Raw genomic sequence first — 27,493 nt, forward strand, 5'->3', positions numbered from 1 at the left:
GACAATATAGAAAAAAAGAGCAGAGCTCCAGAACCGTGAGATGATAGCTCTGCGGAAAGAGAGAAACTGAAGGTGGACTCCACATGGACAGTTTTCCGTGCCGGGCTCCATCTGATGATGTCACCCATGTGTGAAGCCTACCAACCTGCTTGTCCTAGGAGAACTGTTCCCATCTTCACCACCTCTTCCAGGAGGGCATTCTAGGCATCACCACCCTATCTGCGAAGAAATATTTTCTGATGCTGGTTCTCAGTCTCTCTCCCCCCAGGAGTTTCATATTGTGACCCCTATTTCTGCAGTTTCACAGGTTCTTATTTCACAGAGCTTACAATCAGAGATTTTAAAAAAATGTAGCCAAACAAAAGAGATGAGAATGGGGGTCTCCTGGTAGCTGAGGCATTCCTTGAGTGGGAATAACCCTTTGTAGCAACCCTTTCAAGAACTATGCTATGAATCCACGCTTCAATTTGGGCTCCATAGGCACCTGTTGAGATGAGGTGATTGACCAGAGTGTAGTTATCCTCTGCTCCAAGTTGCGAACAAGGGAAGACCACGCTGTGAAATGGAACATTATCCTTTGCCATGAACTGATAAGTTGAACCTTCAAATAATAAAAGAAAACCACACCAATTACTAAATTGAAATTAATTCTAGCTAAAAACTTTCATTCCACTATGTAACTCTATGATACTGGTTCCATAAGCAGTATTACCTTAATAGTAGGGGAACTTTACACAGATGAAACACTCAGTTCTATCACTGTCCTTGGTATATAACTTGCCCTGTATGAAAGCTTTATTGCTTAAATTGTGTACCTTACCTCCTGTGCCCTCTTTCTTCAACAACCCTGTCAAATGATATTAAAGCAAGAATCTAAGGATACTAGTTGCCTCTTGAGTTGGTAGAGAGTCAGCTAATGTTTTTAAGACTTGAATACACTACAGAAAGGAACAATTCTGTTTGTGATTCAGTAGCTTCCAGTTCAGTGGAACTAGTCCCTCCTGGGACCACAGCACAATGAGTCTTTGCTCTCCCCCTCCCTAGACACCATCTAGCTCAGTCATCACAACGGTCCTGGCCCAAAGGGCATAGATTGTGGTTCTTTCCAAAACATAGAAAGGAAAATTGGTTCTTACCTGCTAATTTTCATTCCTGTAGTACCACGGATCAATCCAGACTCCTGGGTTTTTTCCTCCCTTCCAGCAAATAGAGCAGAGAAAGTTTTACTGACACTGCTACCCACAGTTTCTCAGTATTAATATATATCCAAGCCAATCACAACAAATTTGAAAAATGTCCTAACTTTCAAAAACACAATATATAAAAATATTCTCTGCTACAAAAACTGAATGAGCAGATGACTCTCCTCCTCACTAGACTGGATGGGTTCTGGACTGATCCATTGTACTACAGGAATGAAAATTAGCAGGTAAGAACCAATTTTCTTTTCCCTATATGTACCTGGATCAGTCCAGACTCCTGGGGTGTACCAAAGCTCCCTACTCAGGGTGGGACCTGGAGAGTCCCGCTCGCAGAATACTTTCGCCAAAAGATGGAGAACCCGTATCTCCCACATCCAGACGATAGTATCTAGCAAAAGTATGTAGCGACTTCCAAATCGCTGCCCTGTAAATCTCCTGTGGAGAAATGAGTCTCCGCCCATGGGCCACCTGAGAATGCGTAAAATGAGCACGCAATCCCTCCGGAATTGGACGACCTTGAATAATTGTAATTGGAACCAATAGCCTCCTTAAGCAACAAGCAATGGAAGCCTTAGAAGCCTGAAAGCCTTCTTCGGACCGCTCCACAGAACAAAAAGGTGATCTGACCTCCTGAAGTCATTCATTACCTTGAGGTACCTCAATAAAGCTCTTCTCACATCAAAACTTGAGCTCTCTTGCATGCGGAGTGGACATGTCCACCGTGGGAAAGGCTGGAAGCTCCACTGTCTGATTCACGTGGAATGCCGAGACCACCTTTGGTAAAAAGGAAGGCACTGTTCTCAACGAGACTTCCAAATCCAAAATCTGAAGGAATGGATCACGGCAAGACAAAGCCTGCAACTCGGAAACCCTCCTAGCTGAACATATAGCCACCAGAAAAACAGCCTTGAGAGTTAAGTCCTTCAACGTTGTTCTCCAGAGAGGTTCAAAAGGAGCCTCACATAACCCCTGAGGAAAAGATTAAGATCCCAGGATGGACAAACCCATTGAAGTGGAGGACACAAATTCTTTGTCTCCCAAAGAACCGAATAACGTCCGGATGTGCAAAAATAGAGGAACCATCTATCTTGCCACGAAGACAACCTAGAGCTGCCACTTGTACTTTAAGCGACTTGAGAGACAAGCCTTTGGCGAAACCTTCTTGCAGAAAAGGCAAAATGTCAGAGACAGACGACCTGAGAGGACGAACACTTTTGACAGAGCACCAGGACTCAAAAACTTTCCATACCCGTACATAGTAAATATTAGTAGACTTTCTCCTAGCTTGCAACAATGCAGTAATAACTGCCTCTGGATAACCCCTACCTCTCAACCACCGCCTCTCAAAAGCCATGCTGCTAGAAAAAAGCGGGCAGCCTGGTTGGAAAATATGGGTCCCTGACGCAGATGATGATCCAAACGAATCGGCCCATCCGCCGCCAAGTTGACCAGATCCGTGAATCACAGACAGCGAGGCCACTCCGGTGCCACCAAGACGACTTCTTCCTGATGCTTTTCTATATGACGCAATACCTTTCCCATGAGCAGCCAGAGAAGACAAAACAGCACCCCCCCCCCACCCCGTGGCCAAAGGAGTACCACAGCATCGACCCCCTCGGCCTCGTGCTTTCGCCTCTGACTGAAAAATCGAGAGGCCATGGCATTCAGACGAGTCGCCATTAAGTCTACATGGGGGGGGGCCACCGCTCATGAATGAGCGCATCGTGGACTTCGACAATTCCCACTTGCCCGGATCTAACGCCATTTGACTCAAGAAATCTGCTTGAACATTTTTGACCCCAGCTATGTGGGATACTGCTATTTGCTCCAGGTGCTGCTCTGCCCAGTGAATTAACTCCTGTGCTTCCTGGGCTACTCCTCAACTCTTTGTTCCACCCTGACGATTAATATAAGCCACCATCGATGCATTGTCCAACAGAACCTTATTTGACCGACCTCTCACCACTGGTAGAAATTCCTGTAAGGCTAAGCGGACCGCTCTGGTCTCTAGCCGGTTGATAGACCATACAGACTCTTTCCTGGACTAGCCACCCTAAGCGATTGGTGCTGACATACTGCTCCCCAACTGGAGAGACTGGCATCGGTAGTAACCATTACCCAATCCAGAACCTCGAGGACCAGATTGGAAGTTAGAAGCCACCAAGAAAGACTCTCCCGAGCAACGCCCATGAAAGGCAATGGAAGCTGAAACTCCTCCCAGACCGGATTCCACCGAGACAAAAGCACTCTCTGCAATGGCCTCATGAGCAAAAGCCCACGGAACTAATTCCAGGATCGAGGCCATAGAGCCCAGAACTTGCAAATAATCCCATACCTTGGGCACCTGTAACTGCAACAACCACCAAATCTGCTCCTGCAGCTTCAGAACACAATCCTCTAAGCGATACACCTTGCCTCCAAGTGTGTCGAACCGAGCTTCCAGATACTCCAGGGACTGCATCTGTGACAGATGACTCTTCGCTACATTCACAACCCAACCTAGGGACTGGAGTACCTTGAGAACCCTTTGAACCGACTGGCGTCAAAGAACCTCCGACTTCACCCTGATAAGCCAGTCGTCCAGATCCTGATACACCAGAATCCCCTCCCTCCAGAGTGCTGCCCCCAGTACCATCACCTTGGTGAAGGTGCGTGGCACTGTGGCCAATCCGAAAGGAAGGGCCTGAAACTGAAAATGTTGTCCCAGAATCATGAACCAGAGGAAGCACTGCGAGGCTTGATGAATGGGGATGTGCAGATAGGCCTCTTTATGATCCAGAGACGCTAGAAGTTCCCCTCTGTGAACCGCTGCAATTACAGACCTCAGCGTTTCCATCCTGAAACGCGGAACCCTGAGTGCTACATTTACCTTTTTCAAATTTAAAATGGGGTGGAAAGTTCCTTCCTTCTTTGGAACCACAAAGTAAATGGAATATCTCCTTTTGCGGAGCTCTTCGTGGGGAACCAGGACCACTGCCCCCAGGCGACAGACAGTCTAGCATCTCTTGAACTACTACTTGTTTCTCTAAAGAGCCACATAGGGAAATTAGAAACAACTTGCGGACCATCCGAGCAAATTCTAAAATGTAACGGTCCCTTACCACACTGAGAACCCACTGGTCCTGATTAATACTGGCCCACTCCTCATAAAACCACACCAGGCGACCTCCTATAATGAGAAAGATGGAGTGGACCACATTGCGAGGACTTAAGAGCAGAAGCACTCCCCCTGGCGGCACCTCAGAATGGTCAAGCACTCCGAAAGGATTGACTTCCGGACTGCCCCGAAGAGAAAACTGCCTTTGGGGCCTGGACACAGATCTAGATGGCCAAATCCTCCTATCCATCCAAAAACGAGAAAGTACCTGAAAAAAAAATTTGCTTGCCCTTAGGTTTATCCTCCGGCAACCTGAGGACTTTATTCTCCCCAAGAGATTGCATTAATTGCTCAAAATCCTCTCCAAATAAGAGTCGACCTTTAAAAGACAGTGAGCCTAACTGCGCCTTGGAGGAGATGTCCGCCGCCCAGTTTCACAGCCAGAGCAACCTTCTGGTGGAAACTGCAGATGCCATAATGCGAGACAAGGTGTGAACCAAATCATATAGGGCAACCGCACGGCAAGCAACTGCCGCCTCAATTCTCTCAGCCCTGTCTGTCTCCTCGCCAGAGGTTGGCAAATTCTCTTGTGTCTGCTGCACCCAACGGAGACCTGCCTATTGCATAAAACTAGTGCAAATAGCTGCGCACAACCCCAGGGCTGAAACCTCAAAAATCCTCTTGAGGTGTACTTCTAACTTAAAATCCTGAACATCCTTCAATGCCACGGACCCTACCACCAGGATGGTCGCCGACATCGCTGCATCAACCTTAGGGAGAGCAAAAAGCTCCCATGCCTGTTCTGGCAACGGATAAAGCCTCGCCATGGCCCTTCCCATCTTTAAACCGGGATCGGGAGCTCCCCATTCTGCTTCTACCAATTTCTGGACCCAAAAAGCACGAAGGAAGGCGATCTATAATAGCCGTCAGGATGAAAGAAAAGAAATAGATGCCTGTAGTCTTAAAACAATCCTTTATTGCAGTGGAGACACAAGGGTAGCCCGACTCTGGCCGAGTTTCGCCGTTTCAAAACGGCTGCCTCAGGGGCTTACAATAATCTTCTTGAATTCATTAGTTATATATCGACTAAGAATATAATGTGATCATATAAAGAGCTGTATGATCTCTTATGTTGCGTCTTGAAGCATTCGCGATAGCAGAACTCCACTAGCAAAGGCAAACATGTGTTTGCCTTTGCTAGTGGAGTTCTGCTATCGCGAATGCTTCAAGACGCAACATAAGAGATCATACAGCTCTTTATATGATCACATTATATTCTTAGTCGATATATAACTAATGAATTCAAGAAGATTATTGTAAGCCCCTGAGGCAGCCGTTTTGAAACGGCGAAACTCGGCCAGAGTCGGGCTACCCTTGTGTCTCCACTGCAATAAAGGATTGTTTTAAGACTACAGGCATCTATTTCTTTTCTTTCATCTACCAATTTCTGTACAGACGTGTGATATGGGAAGGCCGTGGGGGGACCCCACATCCCATCAAGGACCGGATCCGCCCCATCCAAGTCAGAGTCCTCCTGTGGGATTTTAACCTCAAGAAACTGGAAGGTCAGCGGCAGCAGGGTGTCAAGCTCTTCATTTCTAAAAATACGTACAATCTTCGAATCATCCCCTTCATTTGCCAGGACCGCCATATCATCCCCCTTGAGCCGCATCTCCATCCACCGGAACATCCTGGCCCATAGACTCCTCTGCAACCTCGACAGACTCATCGAAGTCATCCTCCCCTGGGCCAGAGTGACCCAGAGCAAACCTGTTTGTGTCCATCATACCCACCCCCCCATGTACATAAGGGACCACTGCTCCCTGACTGCACAAGCTGCCTGCTGCTTGGCCAGGTAAGCCTCGTGAAGAAACAGCACAAAGTCTGCAGAAAAAGGCTTCACTGTTCCAGCCTTCTCAGGCAAGGAGCCAGAAAGTGGCACCGTGGGACTCACTACCTCCTCAAAGTCCACCTGATCACAGCCAGAGACTGAACGGGCCAGGGACAAACATGGAGGAGCATCCCCTCCCGGAATGGCTGAATGCAAATCCAAGATAGCTGCCATTCCCGCACTGATTGGGAAAGGTTCAGTACCCCGGTCAGCGCCCCAGTGCAATGGCAGAACGGCGGGGGAGGACCCCCGATACACTTTTGTGGCAGACAGACTATTAGAGGCGCCCTCCCCTCCTGAACACGTGGCACGAAGACCAAGTCTGCTGAGCCACATGTGCGGCAGGCAGAACCGCAGCCCATCACTGAACACTCAGTGGCAAAAAAGGACGAAAAACAGAAAAACAAAAGAATAAACCTGCCACTTAAAACTGAGGAGGGATCTGGTCAGCTAGCAGAGCCGAAAACTGTCTTTTTTTTTTTTAAACTTCACTCAAAACTACAATAACCAAGACACAAGCCTACAAAAAAAGAATAGGCTGCCTCAGACAAAAAAAACCTACATGGAGCCTGCAGCTGCCTAAGCGTGAAGGGGAGAGATCTGGACCACCAGATTTACACCCCACGGGTCGAGCACACACAAGGGTCACCAACCCCTGTCCGGTTGAGGCAGGTGAGCCAGGGAAGAACCCCCTAGGATTAAAAAAAACAAAAACCAGGAGGAAGGCTCAAAAAGAAAAAAATTGTCTCAGTTGCAGAGCTGCAGGTTTGCACCCATCTACCATCTGCGAACAAGCAGGAGCAAAACCAGCGACAAGGAACCCGGGAAGAAAATAAACTCTCCTGCGGCCGAATGTGGCCCTCTCGAGCGCACAGTCTACCTACTGCAGCCTGTTTGTGCACCTCTTGTGCTCTCTTCTTCTTGCTGTTCCTTGTATCTTTTTTTTAAATAAACTTTAGCAGAAGAAAAAGGCTGCAGGCTCACAGGTCCCTCTCAGGGTGAGTGAACCAGACTTCCCGGTATCAACCGTGACCAGCTGATAGGGGTAGAGTGGGTGTTCCCCAACCCTCTGCTCAAGTGCCTCAAATACCAGAGGGGATGCTCACACCAGGACCTAACAACCCTCTGGGAGGCTGTGGAATCGCCCTCTTTTGAACATCTTTCCTAAATTTTGGTAGACTTTTTTTTTTTTTTTTTACAGTCAGTCTGCAGGTTTTGCACCTCCACTATCTGCTGGCGACAGAGAAATACTGACAGACTGCAGGTGGCACCTCATGGTATAGGGCAGTATCAGTCAAACATTCTCGGTCTCCATCTGCTGGACGGGAGGCAAAACCCAGGAGTCTGGACTGATTAGGGTACATATAGGGAACTGGATGTCGGCAAACAAAGCTAAGATGAAACCCATCTAAGATCTCTTTATGCAGTGAAGGTGTCTGTTGCTCTACCTCCCCCTTTAATCCTTGAGAAGTAGTTCTCTCAGTAAAGGATTGGGTAAAGACCCTGAAAGGGTAACATTAGACCATGGCTTGGCTTTAAATCTGCAAACTAATGCAGTTGTTTAGAGTATCTGGTACCACTTATGGATCATTCAGTCACTTAGCCAGATTTTAGAAGTGGCAATGCTGGGTCTAGGCTTTCATCCTGTCTGGGCTATATTACTGTAACATTTCTATACCTTGGCTTGCCATGTAAATCTATCCATAGTGCTGAAACCTTTACAGAACATGGTCGCTTAGCTCCTTACTGGTATGAAACAGTAAGAAACTGCTTTGCCAGTTTTTGAACATTTGCACTGGCTATTGGTTCACATTAGAATTATTTTTAAAGCTCTGGTTTTAGAATTAGATCACTCAGTCATCAGGAACCTCCAAGAGTATATATTGAGACACATCCTGGAGTGGACCTGGAGATCCACAAACGAAGCATTATTACAGGTCCCATCAATAAAGTGAGCTAAGCCTGCCAGAACTAGGCAAATTAATCTACTGGGAATCAGGATGGCGTGGGATTGGGGGGGGGGGGGGGGGGGGGGGGGGGAGTGAACTTGGGATCGCAGGAGGGAGAAGGACAGAGGGAACTGGAAATCAAGGCAAAAGCGGGAAAGAGTAAATTGGATTGTGGTGAGAGGGAGTGATGGAGTCAACTGGGGATTGCAGCAGGAGAAGGAGGAAGAGAGAGAGAGACCTGGGATGGGGCAGAGTGAACCAGGATGAATGAGTTGGGGACGGAGTTGGAAACAATTTGCATGCCACTCCCCTCAACCAAAAAGGCGTTCCGCTGACCCTGGCGCACAGTTTGTGTCTGAAGATCAGATAAGTTTGTGTGGGCTGAAAAGTATGTATGGACTTTGTCAATTAGACTGCTTACTGAAAATGTAAATTATACTGCATAGCAAGAAAATGATTATTTGGATCAATGGACTCCTCAGTAATTTTGCTCAGCAAACAAAGGGTTAATCTCGTGTCACAGAGTTGGTGGCTTAAGGGCACGTTACCTGCTGGGGATTCTTCCACCACCTCTCCCACTGGTCTGTGTAATTGGCTGTGATGGAGAGGTAACCAATCGGGGCATCGAACCATACATAGAAGACCTGCAGGGGGTGAAGGGGGGGGGGGGGGAGAAGAGTAAGGAAATTAGCAGTGCAAAAGTCTACAAAAATAGATGAAGAGGCCGATATGGGATGCAAAGTTACTAAAGGTCTGCGCGAGGCCAATGCAGCCAATAATCCCCAGAAGTAGGCAGGCGCAGTGACCTTTCCAAAAAGAAAAGGAAAAAATTGAGAGGAAGTAATTTAGAGCAGTGGTTTTCAACCTTTTTGATGCTATGGACCAGTTGGTTGACCTTCTAACCTGACAAGGGCTGATAGAGTTGGAGGAGACACTTGAAGCGTCTGTTTGCAGTTGACTGGAGGGCAAATAAATCTTCTCATTCTGGAGGATAATGTAGCCAGAGGCTAAAAATATTTACTTCGGTGGCAGTGGGAGTAGACGCTACCCTTGGTGCCTGCAGCAGCTCTAATTGGCTGCATAGTCAGCAACATATTGACATTTTTTTGTATATTTACAAAGTCAGGATTTGGCCAGTCTGGGGCTCAGCTGCACTCGATGTTCATGTTTACAGTCTGTTGGCCCAATCAAGTGTGCCAAGAGGCTTTCTCCACACCCAGAAGTGGCGGTGTGCAGTGCCGAGGGGCCGGGAGCAGAACCAGGACATTTTGGTCCGGAGGTTTAGGGCAGTTTGTCCCACTCATGGCTGCAGACGACTGCAGGATGGGTCTGTTTTCTCCTGCAATGACTGCCGCTCCACTGACCAGCAAAAATGCTGCTGGGGACTGCTGACAGTCCACAGGCCAGAGATTGAGAAACACTGATCAAGAGGACTGCTCATTTCCCTCTGTGACCTAAGAAATACCCCCCCCCCCACCTCAGTGCTCTTTGACCTTCTCACTTTGTCTCTGAAGCCATCCAGTGGAACAGGTGTCCCCCACTTCAGGTCCCGGGTGATGCAGCGTGGTTTGAGCCCATCTCGGATCCAGGAGCGGGTGATGAATCTGGCATTTGCTGTCCAGTCTCCACATGCTAATGATTGCTCTAACCACTTCTCCAGACGCTCTTCCAGCTTTAAAAAAAAAACAAAAAACTAAAATGAAATCCCAAAGAAAGGCTTTGCTTTCCATCAGCATATTTCATAGTTCCCTTTGTGGCTTCCATGTCAGGGCTGCAGAGTTTCTGGTGGAACCAACCTAGCTGAGGAAAATTGGGCTTTTCTAGTCACTCGGAGGCAAACTGTGATCCTGGTATTTGCACTTGGGGGAACTGCAGCCGGCTTGTGAAAAAGTACGCAGCTCAGTTTTCCTCAGCCAAGTTAGCTCTGCATTAGCCGAGACCCAGTAGAAAGTGATACTGGTTAGCACGGTGGCCAAGGGAGGAACAGAAGGAAGATGCAAGCAAAACAATGCTGTAGCTACCTTTATTCCTCCCACCCCACCCTCCCTCAAGTTGACTTGTTTTACTGGGACAACCCAGAGAGTATTCCCTAACACTTCACGTCCAGGAGAGAGAGCTGACAGTTTGACACAGAAAAATAAAAATTCAAAATAAGCAATTCCTACTTTTGGCAGGTCCAGGAAGAGATGCTTGGAGGATTTTATAACTGGTGACCCTTTGCATATCTTGCACTGAGGTTTCTGTTAACGGGAAGAAAAAAAAAAAAAAAAAGGATATCATCACATCATATAATGCACTGTAGGAACTGAGTGTGTTAAAATGTACATTTAGGAGCTAAGCAAATGGAAGGGGTTTTCTGGCAAGCTTATTTACCCAAAACTTAAGTTTTAGTTCTCCACACCTCATGGAAATGATAGCGTAATGGACACTCTTTCTTCTTCAGGGCTGAGGTGTGTAGAACTGAGAGGGTTGACGAGGCTCCTCTGGCCGGGCATTTTCCTGTTGCTCCTTTGGGTTACCAATTCAAATCAGAACCGGCCCCTTATTGGGATCTAAATGGCATCATGGAGCTTTCATTCTCAAGAAGCCTCTTCCCCTAATAACTTCATTCTCAAGAAGCCTCTTCCCCTAATAACTTCATTCTCAAGAAGCCTCTTCCCCTAATAACTCAAACAATCAACATATCAGTCAGGAAACAATGCTCAGGAGATCAACTAAGTAAACACCAGCAAAAGAACTAATAAATCTGGACCTCACTGACGCTAACTCAGCAACCTCATCTTGGCTCAACATCACCTACAAGGTGGCAGATCAAGTGTGTCCCTTGACAACAAAGTCCATCAACCCGGATAAAGACAACAGGAAACCTTGGTTTACCACAGAGTTGAAGTCCCGTAAACACGAGCTTAGAAACAAAGAAAGCCAATGGCGTCAAAGCCCATCTACGACAACCCTCCTCAACTATAAGTCATGCCTCAATACCTACAGAAACGAAATCAACAAAACAAAAAGAGAATTTTTCTCCAAAAAGATACACCATTTCTCATTTGATTCAAGAGCCCTCTTCTCTTATGTTTCAGCCCTCACTAAACCCCCCGGACCAAACATCCCAGACGACCAAGCTCAAAAAAAAAGCCAGTGAACTTGCCGACTTTTTCGACAACAAAATCACAGCACTCGTAGCCCCCCTCAAAGGACTAACGCCATTCACAAGCCTCGCAAACAACCACAACCAGCAATCAACTACATCAACCGCTTTTCAACCCATCACACACACAGCTGTCCTTGAATCTCTTGAACCCACGTCCACCTTAGAAATAGCGAATATCCTAAAGAAGATAAAACCGTCCTCTCACCCCTTAGACCATATACCATCAAACCTGCTGAGTTCAATCCATGACATCATTGCCAAGCCAGTTGCCAATATCATTAACTGCTCCCTCGCCCAAGGCCAAGTTCTGGACCAACTCAAGTCAGCACTGCTCAAACCTCTCCTCAAAAAACCCAACCTTCCCACCACAGATCCGGCCAACTACAGACCTATAGCTAACCTCCCCATGCTAGCTAAAATTATGGAGAAAGTTGTCAACAGACAACTTGCTGAATTCCTTGAAGAGAACAATATCCTCACCAATAATCAATATGGATTCCGAAAGAAAAAAAGCACCGAATCCTTATTAGCCACACTAGCGGACACCATCATCTTCAATCTCGAAAAAGGCCAACCTTGTCTCCTCGCGCTCCTGGATCTTTCCTCAGCTTTTGACACCGTGAACCACCCTAACCTACTACAACAACTGACAAATATCGGCATCACTGGAGCAGCTTTTAACTGGTTTAAATCCTTCTTAGAGAACAGATCATACAAAGTTAAGATAAACAATAAGGAATCTCACCCCATCCAAGCCAAGATGGGGGTACCACAAGGATCATCACTCTCCCCCACCCTCTTCAACATCTACCTTCTCCCACTCTGTCATCTGCTTACTAACCTCAAACTCACCCATTTCCTATACGCAGATGACATACAAATTCTCATACCTATCACAGAGACCATACACAAAACCATGGATCATTGGAAAAAATGCCTCTCATCCATCAACGATCTTCTAACCAGCCTCAACCTCGTTCTAAACACCAAAAAAACGGAAATCCTCATAATAGCACCAGATAAATCTGCCCCGCCAACATCCAGCAACCCTCCAGACGCCTCAGGATACTCCACAGCACCTCAAGTCAGAGATCTGGGAGTACTACTAGACAACAGACTCAGCCTCAACAAATTCATAAATAACACCACAAAAGAATGCTTCTTTAAATTACAAGTGCTGAAGAAACTAAAGCCCCTTCTACTCTATAGGGACTTCCGCACAGTACTCCAGGCCATCATTCTCACTAAATTAGATTACTGTAATTCACTCCTGCAAGGCCTTCCAGCATACACTACCAAACCACTCCAGATGGTACTGAATGCCACTGCAAGAATACTTACCAATGCCAAAAAAAGGGACCATATCACCCCGATCCTCCAGCATCTCCACTGGCTTCCCATCAAATATAGGATTCAGTTCAAGACCTGCATGATGATTCACAAGGCCCTTCACAACATCTCCCCACTCAACCTAACTTTCCAGCTTCAACTACACTCTTCTAACAAACCAACCAGAACGGCATACCAGAATAGAATGATCACACAACCTGCAAAATCTACCCTGAGAAAACGTGCTCTATCCACAGCGGGCCCGTCTCTCTGGAACTCACTACCACCAGACCTCCGTCTTGAACCATGCCACATTACTTTCAAGGCGAAACTCAAAACTTGGCTATTCCATCAAGCTTTCCCAGAGAGCTAATAGCAATAAGAACAAACATCCAGCCTTGCCTTGCAGCAATAATGTAATGTTCATCTTGCTTCAGTTACATGTACCTAGTTATTTCCTAAGTTTATTTCAGTTGTTTCAAATTAGATTGTACTTTATTATAGTTTATTCGATATGTTCCATGTTCCATGTATGTTCCATGTAAACCGCCTTCCCGGCGATAGTTTTCTCTGTTAATTGTGAACCGGAGTGATATGTATTGTATACAGGAACTTCCGGTATATAAAAACCTAAAAATAAATAAATAAATAAATTATTTGAAGGGGTTTTATTTTGCCCATTTCTAACCTTCTTCAATCTAGCTCAGTCCCTGCAGCGTCACTCCTAGACAGGGGCTTCAGATGGACTCCCACCCCCCTCCACCCCCAATAAATAAAGAGAGGAAAAGAGGTGGGCCAATTAAATTTTGAGAAGGAAAATATAGGTCGGGGAAAAGAGAAAATTTTCATGCTTTTTTTTTTTTTTAACTATACTTAAATATCAAAATCACAAATGTATATTTCTCCAGTTCCTTAAAATCAGTAGTGTAGCTTCAGAAGAATGCTAGTGTAGCTCTGGATATTATCGCAAGATGCATAACATTTCGGCAGGGACAGCTTTAACCATGCCGGACATAACAGGTCTCCTCATGTTTAACAGCTACGAATATATATAGTCATTGCCTATATTACCCATGTTACCTGATTGTAGTTTATGCCTGTGCTTTTGCATATAATTTTACACATCAGATTACTGCAGAAGTGATCACACAAATATTTCTCAGGACTGTTTATTCCATTTACTATGTTGCTGTTTCCCAATTTCCCCTCAACAAAAATTTTCTGGGAAATTTAGGTACACAAGCAGCCCAAGTCTGGCCATTAGTTGCCAGAGACTCCCTCACAATCGTTAGGGAGAGAACGCAACCTCTGTAGCCTAAGCAAGAGAAGCCAAGCCCCAAATCCCCCCACAGGGCAATGCACACCTCCGCCACAGAGCCCTCAGGCCAGGCCTTGTGTGCTCTGTGGCAAAGAATTTTCTCTTTTTGATACAGCCTGAGATTTTCCCAAAATGCTGTCAAGCCCCTCCATCTCAGAATCCTACCAAGCAAAGACAGTGGGGTAGATTTTAAGAAAGTGCGCCTTCGCATACTTTTGTTGGCGCACCAGGCGCAAACAAAAGTACGCTTGATTTTAGTAGATACGCGCGTAGCAGCTAAAATCCAGGATCGGCGCGCGCAAGGCTGCCGATGGCGGCGCGCGCAAGCCTGCCGCCGTTCCCTCCGAGGCCGCTCCGAAATCGGAGCGGCCTCGAAGGGAACTCGCTTTCGCCCTCCCTTCACCTTCCCCTCCCTTCCTCTACCTAACCCACCCCCCCGGCCCTATCTAGACCCCCCCCTACCTTTGTCGGGGGATTTACGCCTCCCGGAGGGAGAAGTAAATCCCCGCATGCCAGGGGGCCGCTAGCGCGCCGAGACGCAACCTGGGGGCGGTTCCGGAGGGCGCGGCCATGCCACCGGACCGCCCCGGGCCGAAACCACCTTCGGAAGAAAAGGAGGAACTGTATGCAAAGAGACTCCATCATCTATAATCCTAAGAAAAGGATCCTTGCCCGATAGGGCCTGTAGCTCCAAAATTATCCTAGCAGAACAAACTGCCACCAAGAAAACCTTTAAAGTTAAGATCCTTCATAGTTGCCCTTCGGATCAGTTCAAATGGAGCTGTACACAAACCCCCGAGAAGAAAATTAAGGCACCTTGAATACTGTGTGCAATTCTGGTCACCGCATCTCAAAAAAGACATAGCTGCACTGGAGAAAGTACAGAGAAGGGCGACCAAAATTATATGGGGCATGGAACGGCTGCCCTATGAGGAAAGGCTAAAGAAGTTAGGGATGTTCAGTTTGAAGAAGAGATGACTTAGGGGGGATATGACAGAAGTCTACAAATCTTGAAAGGACTTGAACAAGTTTATGTAAATCGGTTATTTACTCTCTTAGATAACAGAAGGACCAGGGGGCACTCCATGAAGTTAGCAAGTAGCTCATTTAAAACAAATCAAAGAAAGTTCTCTCTCACTCAGCGCATAGTTAAGCTCTGGAATTCATTGCCAGAGGATGTGGTTTCAGCAGTTATTGTTACTTGGTTTAAAAAAGGTTTGGATAAGTTCCTAGAGGTAAATCCATAAACTGCTATTACAGTAATTAATAAGCAATAGTAGCTTGCGCTCTATCTAATGTTTGGGTACTTGCCAGGTACTTGTGACTTGGATTGGCCACTGCAGTCCCTCAGTATTGACCTGTACCCAAGCCAAGATGCCTACCTCAACAACCCCCAATAAACCTTGGGTGAAAAGAGGCTTAAAGTTGAAGCCCCCTGCAAACTAGGCCTCCTTAACTTAAAAAACATACACCAACTATGTACAGTTTTCATTACTCTGATCAAATCAAATATCAACTCAATCAGCTTAGCCATCTCCAGAAGCAAGGCAGTCTTTCGTCAGAAGGGGACGGGTCTCTGGTCTGATTCATGGTACTTCGGGAACGAAAATTAGTAGATAAGATCCAGTTTTCCTTTCCTGTTCGTACCCCAAATCAGTCCAGACGAGTGGGATATATCCCTCTATTCTGGGCGGGAACCCAAAAGACTTGCACACAATACACTCTCCCCAGTCATCGCCTCTTCTGGAGAGCGCACATCTAAGTGATAATGTTTGGTAACAGTGTTAAGAGAAGACCACGTTGCTGCATGGCATATCTCCTGCGGAGAAAGCAATTGACACACTGCCCACAAGTTCGCCTGGACCCAGGTGGAATGCGCTCGCAACCCCTCTGGCACCGGCCGGCCCTTGCAGATGTAAGCCAAAGTTATTGTCTTCTTTAACCAGTGAGCAATCGTGCCTTTGGAAGTTTTATTTCCCTTCTTTGCTTCACTGAACAAGACAAAAAGATGATACAATCTCCGAAAGGGATTCGTCACCTTGAGATCTTGCAAAAGGATACGACACACGTCCAATAAATAAAGTTCTCAAGCCATCAAAAAATTAGTTGCCAAGTTTGAAAAGGCAGGAAGTCCAACCACCTGATTAAGGTGAAAAGAGATTACATAAGAAATTGCCATACAGGGTCAGACCAAGGGTCCATTAAGCCCAGCATCCTGTTTCCAACAGTGGCCAAACCAGGCCACAAAAACCTGGCAAGTACCCAAACACTAAAAAGATCCCATGCTACTGATGCCAGTAATAGCAGTGGCTATTCCCTAAGTCAACTTGATTAATAGCAGTTAATGGACTTCTCCAAGAACTTAACCAAACCTTTTTTAAACCCAGCTACACTAATCACATCCTCTGGCAACAAATTCCAGAGCTTAATTGTGCGTTGAATGAAAAATAATTTTCTCTGATTAGATTTAAATGTGCTACTTGCTAACTTCAAGGAGTGCCTCCTAGTCCTATTATCCGAAAGTGTAAATAACCAATTCACATCTACCCGTTCTAGAAGTCTCATGATTTTAAAGACCTCTATCATATCCTCCCTCAGCCATCTCTTCTCCAAGCTGAACAGCTCTAACCTCTTTAGCCTTTCCTCATAGGGGAGCTGTTCCAGCCCCTTTATCATTTCGGTTGCCCTTCTTCGGTTTAACTATATCTTTTTTGAGATGCAATGACCAGAACTGTACACAGTACTCAAGGTGTGGTCTCACCATGGAGCAATAGAGGCATGACATTTTCTGTTTTATTCACCATTCCCTTCCTAATAATTCCTAACGTTCTGTTTGCTTTTTTGACTGCTGCAGCACACTGAGCCGACAATTTCAATCCACTGATGCCTAGATCTTTTTACTGGGTGGTAGCTCCTAATATGGAACCTAACATCGTGTAACAACTACATGGGTTATTTTCCCCTATATGCAACACCTTGCATTTGTCCACAAACTTAATCTGCCATTTGGATGCCCAATCTTCCAGTCACGCAAGGTCCTTCTGTAATGTATCACACTCCGCTTGTGATTTAACTACTCTGAATAATTTTGTATCGTCTGCAAATCTGATAACCTCACTCATCGAATTCCTTTCCAGATCATTTATAAATATATTGAAAAGCACCAGTCCAAGTACAGATCACTGAGACACTTCACTGTTTACCCTTTTCCACTGAGAAAATTGACCATTTAATCCTACTGTTTCCTGTCTTTTAACCAGTTTGTAATCCATAAAGGACACTGCCTCCTATCCCATGACTTTTTAGTTTTCTTAGAAGACTCTCATGAGGGACTTTGTCAAATGCCTTCTGAAAATCCAAATACGCTATATCTATCAGTTCACCTTTATCCACATGTTTATTAACCTCTTCAAAAAAATGAAGCAGATTTGTGAGGCAAGATTTCCCTTGGGTAAATTCATGTTGACTGTGTTCCATTAAATCATGTCTTTCTATATACTCTGTGATTTTGATCTTTAGAATAGTTTCCACTATTTTTCGTGGCACTGAAGTCAGGCTCATTGGTCTATAGTTTCTCGGATCACCCCTGGAGCCCTTTTTAAATATTGGGGTTACATTGGTCACCCTCCAGTCTTTAGGTACAATGGCTGATTTTAATGATAGGTTACAAATGTTAACTAATAGATCTGAAATTTCATTTTTTAGTTCTTTCAGAGTCCTGGGATGCATACCATCTGGTCCAGGTGACTTGCTACTCTTTAGTTTGTCAATCTAGCCTACTACATCTTCCAGGTTCACAGTAATTTGGTTCAGTTCATCTGACTCATCACCCTTGAAAACCATCTCCGGAACGGGCATCTTCCCAACATCTTCATTAGTTAACACAGAAGCGAAGAATTTATTTAGTGTTTCTGAAATGGCCTTATCTTCCTTAAGAGCCCCTTTAACCCCTCAGTCACCTAACAGTCCAACCGACTCCTCACAGGTTTCTTGCTTCGTATATATATTAAAAGGTTTTTATTATGAGTTTTTGTCTCTACAGCCAATTTCATTTCAAATTCTCTCTTCGCCTGTCTTATCAATGTTTTACACTTAAGAAAAAGCATAAGCATTGTCAAGTTATTTTCTTCAGCAAAAAGGAAGAAACTGTTCGTAAGGAGACTCCATCATCCGAAAAATGGAGGAAAGGGTCCCTATATGACATCACTTGCAGCTCAGAAATTCTTCTAACCGAACAGATAGCCACCTGGAAAACAGCCTTCAAAGGTTAAATCCTTCAATGACGCCCTCCGCATTGGCTCAAAAGGGGGCCCACACAACACCCAAGGAACCAAATTCAAATTCCATGCCAGGCAGATCTTCCGCATATAAGAACACAGATGCTTTGTCCCTCTCAGAAAATGAGCCACATCCAGACGAGATGAAAACGGCTTTCCCTGAATCCTGCTGCACAGGGAACCCAAAGCTGCCACCTGGACCCGCAGAGGAATTACACACTAGCCCCTTAGATAACCCACACTGTAGAAATTCCAAGATCTGCAGGACATCCACCTTTAAAGGCTGTACTCTATTCAGCAAACACCAGGATTCGAATACTCTCCACACCTGGACATAAGTCATTGAAGTGGAAGGCCTGCTCACCTGAAGCAAAGGTGTAATCACAGGCTCCGAATATCCCTTCAAACAGAGCCGCAACCTCTCAAATGCCAGGCCTCAAGGCAGACGTGATCCTCCTGGTTTGAAAATATGGGTCCCTGATGAAGTAACTCTGAGAAATGAGCCAAGCGAACGGGTCCGTCTTCCATGAGGCGCAGAAGATGCATAAACCACGGCCGCCGCAGCCACTCAGGCGCCACCAGAATCACCCTGCCCGGATGAGTTTTGATGTGCTGCAGCACCCAGCCTACGAGCGGCCATGGAGGAAACACGTACAGCAGGAGGTGAGTCGGCCACGGTTGAACTAGAGCGTCAATGCCTTCCCATCTGTGACTGAAAAAGCGACCCGTTTTTGCATTTGCCAGAGTTGCCATGAGTTGCCCCATCTTGCTTGCAGTAAGGCGAAGGCTTCCGCCGACAACGCCCTCTCTCCCGGATCCAGACACTGCTGAGGAAGTCTGCTTGCCTGTTGTCCTCTCCGGCCACATGAGACGCAGCTAGTCTCTCCAGCTGTTTCTCTGCCCAAAGGAACAGCTCTTGCCCTTCAATGCCACCAGACAACTCTTTGTACCAGCTTGACGACTGATGTACGCTATCGTCGCATTGTGCGAGAATACTTGCACTGATTTGCCTCGAACGAGTGGAAGAAATGCCAACAAGGCCTTGCGCACTGAACTGATTACCAGTCGATTGATCGACCAAGCCACCACCTCTGGCGACCACTGACCCTGGGCCGATTTCACCAGATAAATTTCCCCCCATCCAGAGAGGCTGGAATCCATGGTCACAAGTACCCAGTCGGGCATTTCCAGATCCATTTCCTTCTCGAGATTGTGCTGCGACAGCCACCACAAGTCACTGGACCTGGTGTCCTCTGGTAATGGAAGCTGAAATTCCTCAGACATCGATTCCACTGGAATAATAGAGCCCCCTGCAGAGGATGCATGTGAGCAAAATGCCATGGCACCAAATCCAGCATAGAAGCCATGGACCCCAGGACCTGCAGGTAGTCCCAGACCTCGGGCACCGCCAAGCTCTGCAACCGAAGAACCTGACTCTGCAGCTTGAGGACTTTCTCCAAAGTCAGGAACACCTTCCCCAGATGGATATCGAAGCAAGCCCCTAGATACTCCAAGGATTGAATTGGCTTCAGATGACTCTTTGCGAGGTTGGTCACCCAGCCCAGCGCCACCAGACGCTGGAGCACCTGCTGGACTGAGCAACCACACTCTACCTCTGACTTCGCTCGGATGAGCCAGTCATCCAGGTACGGGTGTACTAAGACACCCTCCTTCCTGGGGACCTCCGCCGCCACTACTACTACCACCATCTCCTCTGTGAATGTGCACGGCACAGTCACTAACCCAAAGGGAAAAGCTTGAAACTGGAAAATGTTCTCCCAGAACCATGAATCTCAAATCATTGATGTTAGGGTCGAATAGGGATACAAAGGTAGGCCTCGGACATATCCAGGGACGCTAAAAATCTCTCTTTGCACACCACCGCTATCACTGAGCACAGCATCTCCATCTGAAACCACGGCACCCGGAGGGCAGCATTCACCTTCTGCAGATCAAGAATAGACCGAAAGGTCCCTTCCTTCTTTGGTACCACGAAGTACACTGAATACCTACCCTGCCCCTCTCCAGAGGGGGCACCGGAACAATATCACGAAGAAGCTGTAAATCACTGTAGCGTGTCCTGCACTGCCTCCTGCTTGCTCCAAGAGATGCAGCGGGAGACTACAAAGGCGTCCCTGTGCAGCTGAGAAAATTCTAAGGCGTAACAGTCTTTTACCACCTCCAGGACCCACCGGTCCGACATTATTCTGGTCCACTCTTTTTTTTTTTTTTTACAAAAAGAGAGAAAGCCTCCTGAGAGGAGTGGACCATCATACCTTCATTGTCCGACCTTACTTCCGCTCCCCCCCTTGGGACCCACCGTCCCTAGGGGACCTGCGTTGATTCCGAAAGAGCTGCCGCCTGCCCGAACTCTATCTGCGAAGCTTGTGCAGGGGCTCTGCCTGCTCGAAATCTCCTGGCCTCACGAAACTAGGCTCACGGCAGAAAGGACTTCTTAGGACCCTTCTTGTCTTCAGGCAACTTATTGCCTTTTGACTCTCCCAACTGCTTCACAAGCTTCTTCAACTCCTCCCCGAAGAGGAGCTTCCCCCTGAAAGGGAAGTTCAATAGCTGGGCCTTAAATCACACATCCGCTGACCAATTTCGTAGCCACAAGAGCCTGTGCACCGCAACCGCTGAGACCATACTCCCAGCAGAAGTCTGGACCATGTCATACAGAGCACCAGCTACATAGGCCACTCCTGCCTCTAAACAGGCTTCCTGCGCCGCCTCAGATGCTGTTCCTGAATGCTTGTCATGTGTCTTCTGCACCCAGGACAGACAGGCTCTCTGAAGACTTCCGCACACCACTGCTCGAAGGGCTAAAGCTGAGAGTCTTCAAAAAGCCGCTTAAGGAGAATCTCCAGCTTCCTATCCTGGAGATCCTTGACAGCCGCCGCTCCCATCACCAGGATGGTAGTCTTCTTAGTAACTGCCAAAACGGCTGCATCCACCTTGGGTATTCTCCATAACTCCAAGGTCTGTTCTGGCAAGGAATATAATTTCCCCATAGCTCTCGTGACCATCAGGCCCCCCCTCGGAAAACTCCCACTCCTGATTCACCCACTTCTTCACCTGCTTAGGTAACGGAAAAGCAGTAGGAGGTCCCCGCAATCCCTCCAGGAGCAGATTCACTCGTTCCTTGGAAGTCTTTGATGCCGAGCTCCTCCAGCACCTGGGGAATCAATGGACCCAGTTCCTCTCTGCGGAACAGCCGAACCACACAGGGGTCATCTCCTTCCATGACTGGAACCACCTCCGGGTGCTGAGCATCCAGATCCTGTATGGGATCCCCCAAGACTCCCAATGGATCTCTGGCCAGGTTCTGTGTTGGATCTCCCAAGGCATTCACAGGGTCCTTTGTCCAGTGCCATGGACCCCTTTGGAGCTGGTCAGGATCATTTAGGTAATCCAACAAATCTCCCTCCTCCAGGGACCCAGCAACCGCAGGATCCCTCCTGACTCCACAGGCCCTCTAGCCTTCTTAACCATCCAAGGCTTCCTAGGCAAAAGCCTCTTTGCCCCCAACTCCTTCTGAACTAAAAGCCTTATGAAGGAGAAGCACAAAGCCCATGGAAAAAGCCTCCGGGTTCGAGGAGGAAGAGTCCTGATTGACTCCCTCCCTAGCCCGCCCCCCCCCCCGCCAGTAGCAGGGTCTTTCTGGACTGATCCGGGGTACGAACAGGAACTACATGTTTAATACCTTCAAAATAGTACAAAAAGATTAGTAAGACGAGACTTTCCCTTATTAAAACCATGTTGACTCTTCTGCATTAAGATCTATCTATATGGGCAGTAAATTTGTTAAGAATAGCTTCTACCATTTTGCCTAGCACCGATCTATAGTTTCTCAGATCATCCCTAAATCCTGTACAATCCAAAATTCAATATAAAGTATTATCTCTAATTGTCAATATCATCAACAATATTAACTCATGTTTATTAGGAGTGACAATTCAACACTACACACCAGAGAGAGACCTAAGATCACAAAACAAAGGACTTCTAATGGTACCTGCCACTCGGAACACACACCTAACGCAAATAAGAGACCAAATGTTTTCTATAGCAGGCCCCAAGCTGTGGAACTCACTTTCAGAGTCAATACGTCAGATAGCAGAAAGAAAAAGAGTTTCAAGCGTAAACTGAAAACATGGCTCTTTAGAAATGCATACGATTTCATGTAAAATACCAATATGCTGATAACTGCAACGTCAATACCAGAGATAATGTTAGTGGAGCGAGCAATAAGTAATGAATGATGTAAAGTGTATTGTTAGTCTTTATTTATTTATTAAATTTCTATACAGATATTAGTGGGGACATCATATCGGTTTACATCAAAACAATGAACGCAAGGAAAGAAATTACATTAAACAGGGAGATGGGAAAGAGGAACTGTGAGGAAGCAGAAAGACGATACATAGAAACAGGTTATTCTGTATCAGAATAGCCAAATAAGTTAACATTGTCTCTCAATTTAGTATACTCAAACGAGAACTATATACAACGAGAACTATATAGAACGGGAGTAAGGAGGGTTTGCGTGGGAGATTCATATGTGATTACATGGTTCAAGTATGTTTGCAAGGGGAGAGAAAGCTGTTATTGTTGATAGGCTTGTTTGAATAGCCAAGTTTTCAAATTGGCTCTGAATTTTGCGGTGCAGGTTTCGAGCCTGAGGGGGAAGAGTTCCAGAGCGTGGGTCCAGCAATGGATAGGGCTCGTTCCCTTGTAGAAGTAAGATGTGCTCTTTTTAGTGAGGGTATGTCAAGGGTTCCTTTATTGGAGGATCTGGTGGATTTTTTAGATTGTACTGGGCAGAATGGATCAACTAGCCAGTTTGAGTTGTGTGAGAGTATAGCTTTGTGTGTCAGTGTTTTGTATACGATGCGGGAGGGGATTGGAAGCCAATGTAGGTTCTTGAGGAGAGGAGTAATATGATCGTATTTGCAGGCGTTGGCGATGGTTCTCGCTACTGCATTCTGCAGCATTTGGAGGGGTTTTATGGTAGAGTATGGCAGGCCTAGGAAAAGGGAGTTACAGTAGTCCATTTTTGTTGAGAGGGTGGCCTGAATGACGGTGTGAAAATCACAGGCATGAAGTAAAGGTTTCAGTTTCTTCATGACATTAAGTTTGAAGAAACCTTCCTTGAGGATAAGGTTGATATGTTTTTTTAGGTTCAGTTGCTGGTCTATTTGAACCCCAAGATTTCGTGCGCTGTGCTGTCTTGTGAATGTGTTGTAGGCAGGGTCATCTGTGATGGTTGGTTTGGGTGGTGACTGATGGGAGATGAGGAGCAGTTCAGTTTTTGTTGCGTTCTGGGCTAGATGAAGGTCTGAGTAGAGCATTGGAGAAATTGCCTCACTTCCATCAATGGTCTAATGCTTTGGTTAGGGTATCCTGAATGGGTATGATAATTTGAACATCATCAGCGTATAAGAAAAATTTGAGGCTGAGATCGGAAAGGTGTTAGCAGAGGGGTGTGAGGTATATGTTAAACAGGGTGGATGAGAGGGAGGAGCCCTGAGGGACTCTCTGGGAGAGCGCATGAAGGGCAGATTTTGAGTTGCCTATTTTCACTGAGAATTTCCTATTTGTGAGATATGATGTGAACCAGAGTAGTGCAATGCCCGATATGCCAATGTGGGCTAGGCGGGTGAGGAGTTGCTTATGGCTTATGGTGTCAAAGGCGGCGGATATGTCTAAGAGGGCTAGTATATAGCAGGTTCCTTGGTCCATGCCTCTAAGAAGGAAATCTGTAAGGGAGAGAAGGAGGGTTTCAGTATTAAGGTGCTTACGGAATCCAAATTGGGAGGGGTGGAGAATCTTATTTTCCTCCAGGTAGTCTGATAGTTGACTATTGACAACCCTTTCCATAATTTTTGAGATGAAAGGGAGATTGGAGATGGGGCGGAAATTGGCTGGGTCATCTGGGTTCAAAGATGGTTTTTTTTTAGGAGGGGTTTGACTGCAGCATGTTTAAGCGAGTCAGGGACAATGCCAGTTGATAGCGAGCAATTAATGATATCAGCGAGGGGTTTAGCTATGGTGTCAGGTATTGTAAGAAGGGCTTTAGTGGGGATAGTGTCAGAAGGGTGGGTGGCTGGTCTAATCTTTTTGAGGATTGAAGCTATTTCCAAGGAGGATATAAGATCAAGGGAATTGAGGGTGGCAGTAGTGGGCCATGGGGAGGGGGAGATAGGGTGGGGGTCAGGTGTGAATCTGAGAAGGATGTTTGATATTTTACTGTGAAAGTATAGTGCCAACTCTTCACATTTTCTTCCTGCTTCTTTGTCAGAGAAGATTGGAGGGGTTGTCTTAGTGAACTCAGAGACGTAGGAGAAGAGGGCTTTTGGGTTGTAAATGTAGTCGTGGAAGTCACGTTTGGCATTAAGGGTGGAGGTTCTATATTGATGCAGTGCCGATTTGAAAGAGGATGTCTTGTGGGGTGATGGGTCTTTACGCTAGTAGAATTAGAACTTGTATTTACTGTTATATTGGCCAAGAAAATGTATGAATATGAACTATATTATATAGTAGCTATTGTGATATCCTAGAATATATATGATTATGAACTAGAATATGTATTCGCTGTGGTGTTGACCTAGAAGGTGAATATTGACACACAGTATGTGATTATTGACCATGAATATGAATACTGATATTGTAACCCGCTGTGATCTTCTTTTGGAACGACGGTATATAAAACGCCCAAATAAATAAATAAATAAACAAACAAACACTTTTTAAAAATTGGCGTTTTAGCCACCTTCCAGTCTTTGGGAATTGTAGCTTTTTTAAGTAGTAACAGGCTAGTAATTTCATGTTTTAATTATTTTAGAACTCGGGTGGATATCATCCAGTCCTGGCGATTTGCTACTCTTGTATTTGTCAATTTGATCTATTATATCCTCCACCATCACAGATATTTGTTTTAGTTGCTCAGAATCTTCAGCATTAAAGAACATTTCAGGTTTGGGTATGTTCCCAACATCCACCTCCAGAAAGACCGAGGCAAAGAATTAATTCAGTTTTTCTACTTCCTTGTCCTTCCCTTTTGCCCTTCAATCACCTGGCAGCCCAAATGACTCCCTCACAGGCTTTTTGTTTTGAATGTACTTGGAAAAAAAAGTTTTATTGTTAATTTTTGCCTTACTAGCAAGCTTTTTCTTGAAGTCTCACTTGGCCTGTCTTGTTACTGTTTTACATCTAACTTGCCAGGGCTTATGAGCTTGTCTATTTTCTTTCTTTCTTTCTTTCATTTAAAAACTTTTCTATACAGTCGTTTAGTGATATACCATCACAACGGTTTACAGATAGGCACGTAAATAAGTTTGGATTGGTTTATAAATTATCTAGAACAGGGGTAGGGAACCTATGGCTCGCGAGCCAGATGTGGCTCTTTTGATGGCTGCATCTGGCTCGCAGACAAATCTTTAATAAAAAAGTAAAAATCTTAACAAAACCCCTCACCCTCCTGACCCCCCCCCCCCCAAAGACCTGCCAAAAGTCCCTGGAGGTCCAGCAAGGGTCCAGGAGCGGTCCCCTGGACTTGGGCTGTCGGCTGCCAGTAGTCAAAATAGCGTCGACGGCCCTTTGCCCTCACTTTGTCACAGGGGCTACCGCTGCCATTGGTCGACCCCAGTGACATAGTGAGGGCAAAGGGCCGTCGGCGCCATTTTGACTACTGGCAGCCGACAGCCCAAGTCCAGGAGATCGCTCCCGGACCGCTCCTGGACCCCCGCTGGACCACCAGGGACTTTTGGCAGGTCTTGGGGTGGGTCAGGAGGGTGGGGGATTGTAGTAAATTAATTTTGGAGGTCTTGGGGGGTGTCAGGAGGGTGGGGGTTTTTGTTAGATTTTTACTTTTTTATTAAAGATTTGTCTGCGAGCCCTGGACCACCAGGGACTTTTGGCAGGTCTTGGTGGGGGGGGGGGGGTGTAGTAAATTAATTTGGCAGGTCTTGGGGGGGGGCGTGAGTAGGGGGTTGTAGTAAATTAATTTGGTAGGTCTTGTATGGCTCTCACGGAATTACATTTTAAAATATGTGGCGTTCATGGCTCTCTCAGCCATAAAGGTTCCCGACCCCTGATCTAGAAGGTGCCAAAAACTTTTCGGTTACATGATTCAAATAATATACACTATATGGAATGTGGATTGGAAATTCCATTTATATGATTAATAGAAATCCATACATGAGATATACAAGAAAATTATTATTTACCTGCTAATTTTCGTTCCTGTAGTACCATGGATCAGTCCAGACAGTGGGTTATGTCCCCAATCCAGCAGATGGAGTCAGCACAAGCTTTGAGGGGGCGTATCCATATATACTACTACCCCCTCTGCAGGAGTTCAGTATCGAGTATATCAAAGCCCGAGTAGAAACCCCCGAAGGATCAAGTTTGTGAAAACAGATAATGAAAACAATTGTAACCGCAACAAGTAACTGCAAACATCCTACCAACTTGTAGGGAGCTGTGAAAAACAGCGAAAAGAAACAACTGTGAAGACACAGAACACTGCGAGCAAGAAGCAGCGCAGAGCTGAGCAGGATCAAGAACCCAAACGCGGTGGGCGTCTGGACTGATCCATGGTACTACAGGAACGAAAATTAGCAGGTAAATAATAATTTTCTTTTCCCTGTACGTACCTGGATCAGTCCAGACAGTGGGATGTACCCAAGCTTCCCTAAATCGGGTGGGGTCCTGCGAGGCCTGCTCGGAGAACCTGCTCGCCAAAGTGTCCAGAGACCGAAGAGGCGAGGTGCAGACGATAGTGCCTCGAGAACGTGTGTAACGATTTCCAGGTGGCTGCCCTACAAATTTCCTGCGAGGATACTGAGCGAACCTCCGCCCAGGAAGCCGCCTGAGAACGTGTAGAATGCGCTACGATTCCGGGTGGGGGAGTCCGACCCGCCCCAATGTAAGAAGCAGCAATGCCGGCCTTCAGCCATCTGGCAATGGTAGTCTTCGAGGCCTGAGACCCCTTCTTAGGACCGGCCCAGAGTACAAAGAGATGGTCAGAGGTTCGGAACTCATTTGTAGCCTCCAGATAGAGGCGCAGAGTGCGCTTGACATTCAAGAGACGGAGAGACTTCGGCTCTGAGGAAGAGAAGGACAGCAACTCCACCGTCTGGTTCACATGGAATGCAGAAACCACCTTCGGAAGGAAGGAGGGAACGGTGCGAAGCGAAACTCCAGAGTCGGAGAAACGGAGATAGGGCTCTCTACACAACAGAGCCTGCATCTCCGAGATGCGTCGAGCGGAACAGA

The 27,493-nt window shown here is 46.3% G+C and overlaps 1 protein-coding gene across 1 annotated transcript in view; it reads right to left on the bottom strand.

Annotated features, from left to right (window-relative positions):
• The window catches only part of MARS (methionyl-tRNA synthetase), a 143,033-nt gene that overhangs the window by 65,565 nt on the left and 49,975 nt on the right, over nucleotides 1–27,493 (bottom strand). Inside the window, exons 11-14 of the mRNA XM_029594591.1 lie at nucleotides 10,305–10,379; nucleotides 9,641–9,811; nucleotides 8,681–8,783; nucleotides 485–601 (exon numbers count right to left, since the gene is read on the bottom strand). Of these exons, the coding sequence (XP_029450451.1) occupies nucleotides 485–601; nucleotides 8,681–8,783; nucleotides 9,641–9,811; nucleotides 10,305–10,379 (466 nt within the window). The remainder of the gene's footprint in view (nucleotides 1–484; nucleotides 602–8,680; nucleotides 8,784–9,640; nucleotides 9,812–10,304; nucleotides 10,380–27,493) is intronic.

The sequence above is a fragment of the Rhinatrema bivittatum genome, chromosome 3 (assembly GCF_901001135.1).
Source record: "Rhinatrema bivittatum chromosome 3, aRhiBiv1.1, whole genome shotgun sequence".
NCBI classification, from domain to species: Eukaryota; Metazoa; Chordata; class Amphibia; order Gymnophiona; family Rhinatrematidae; genus Rhinatrema; species Rhinatrema bivittatum.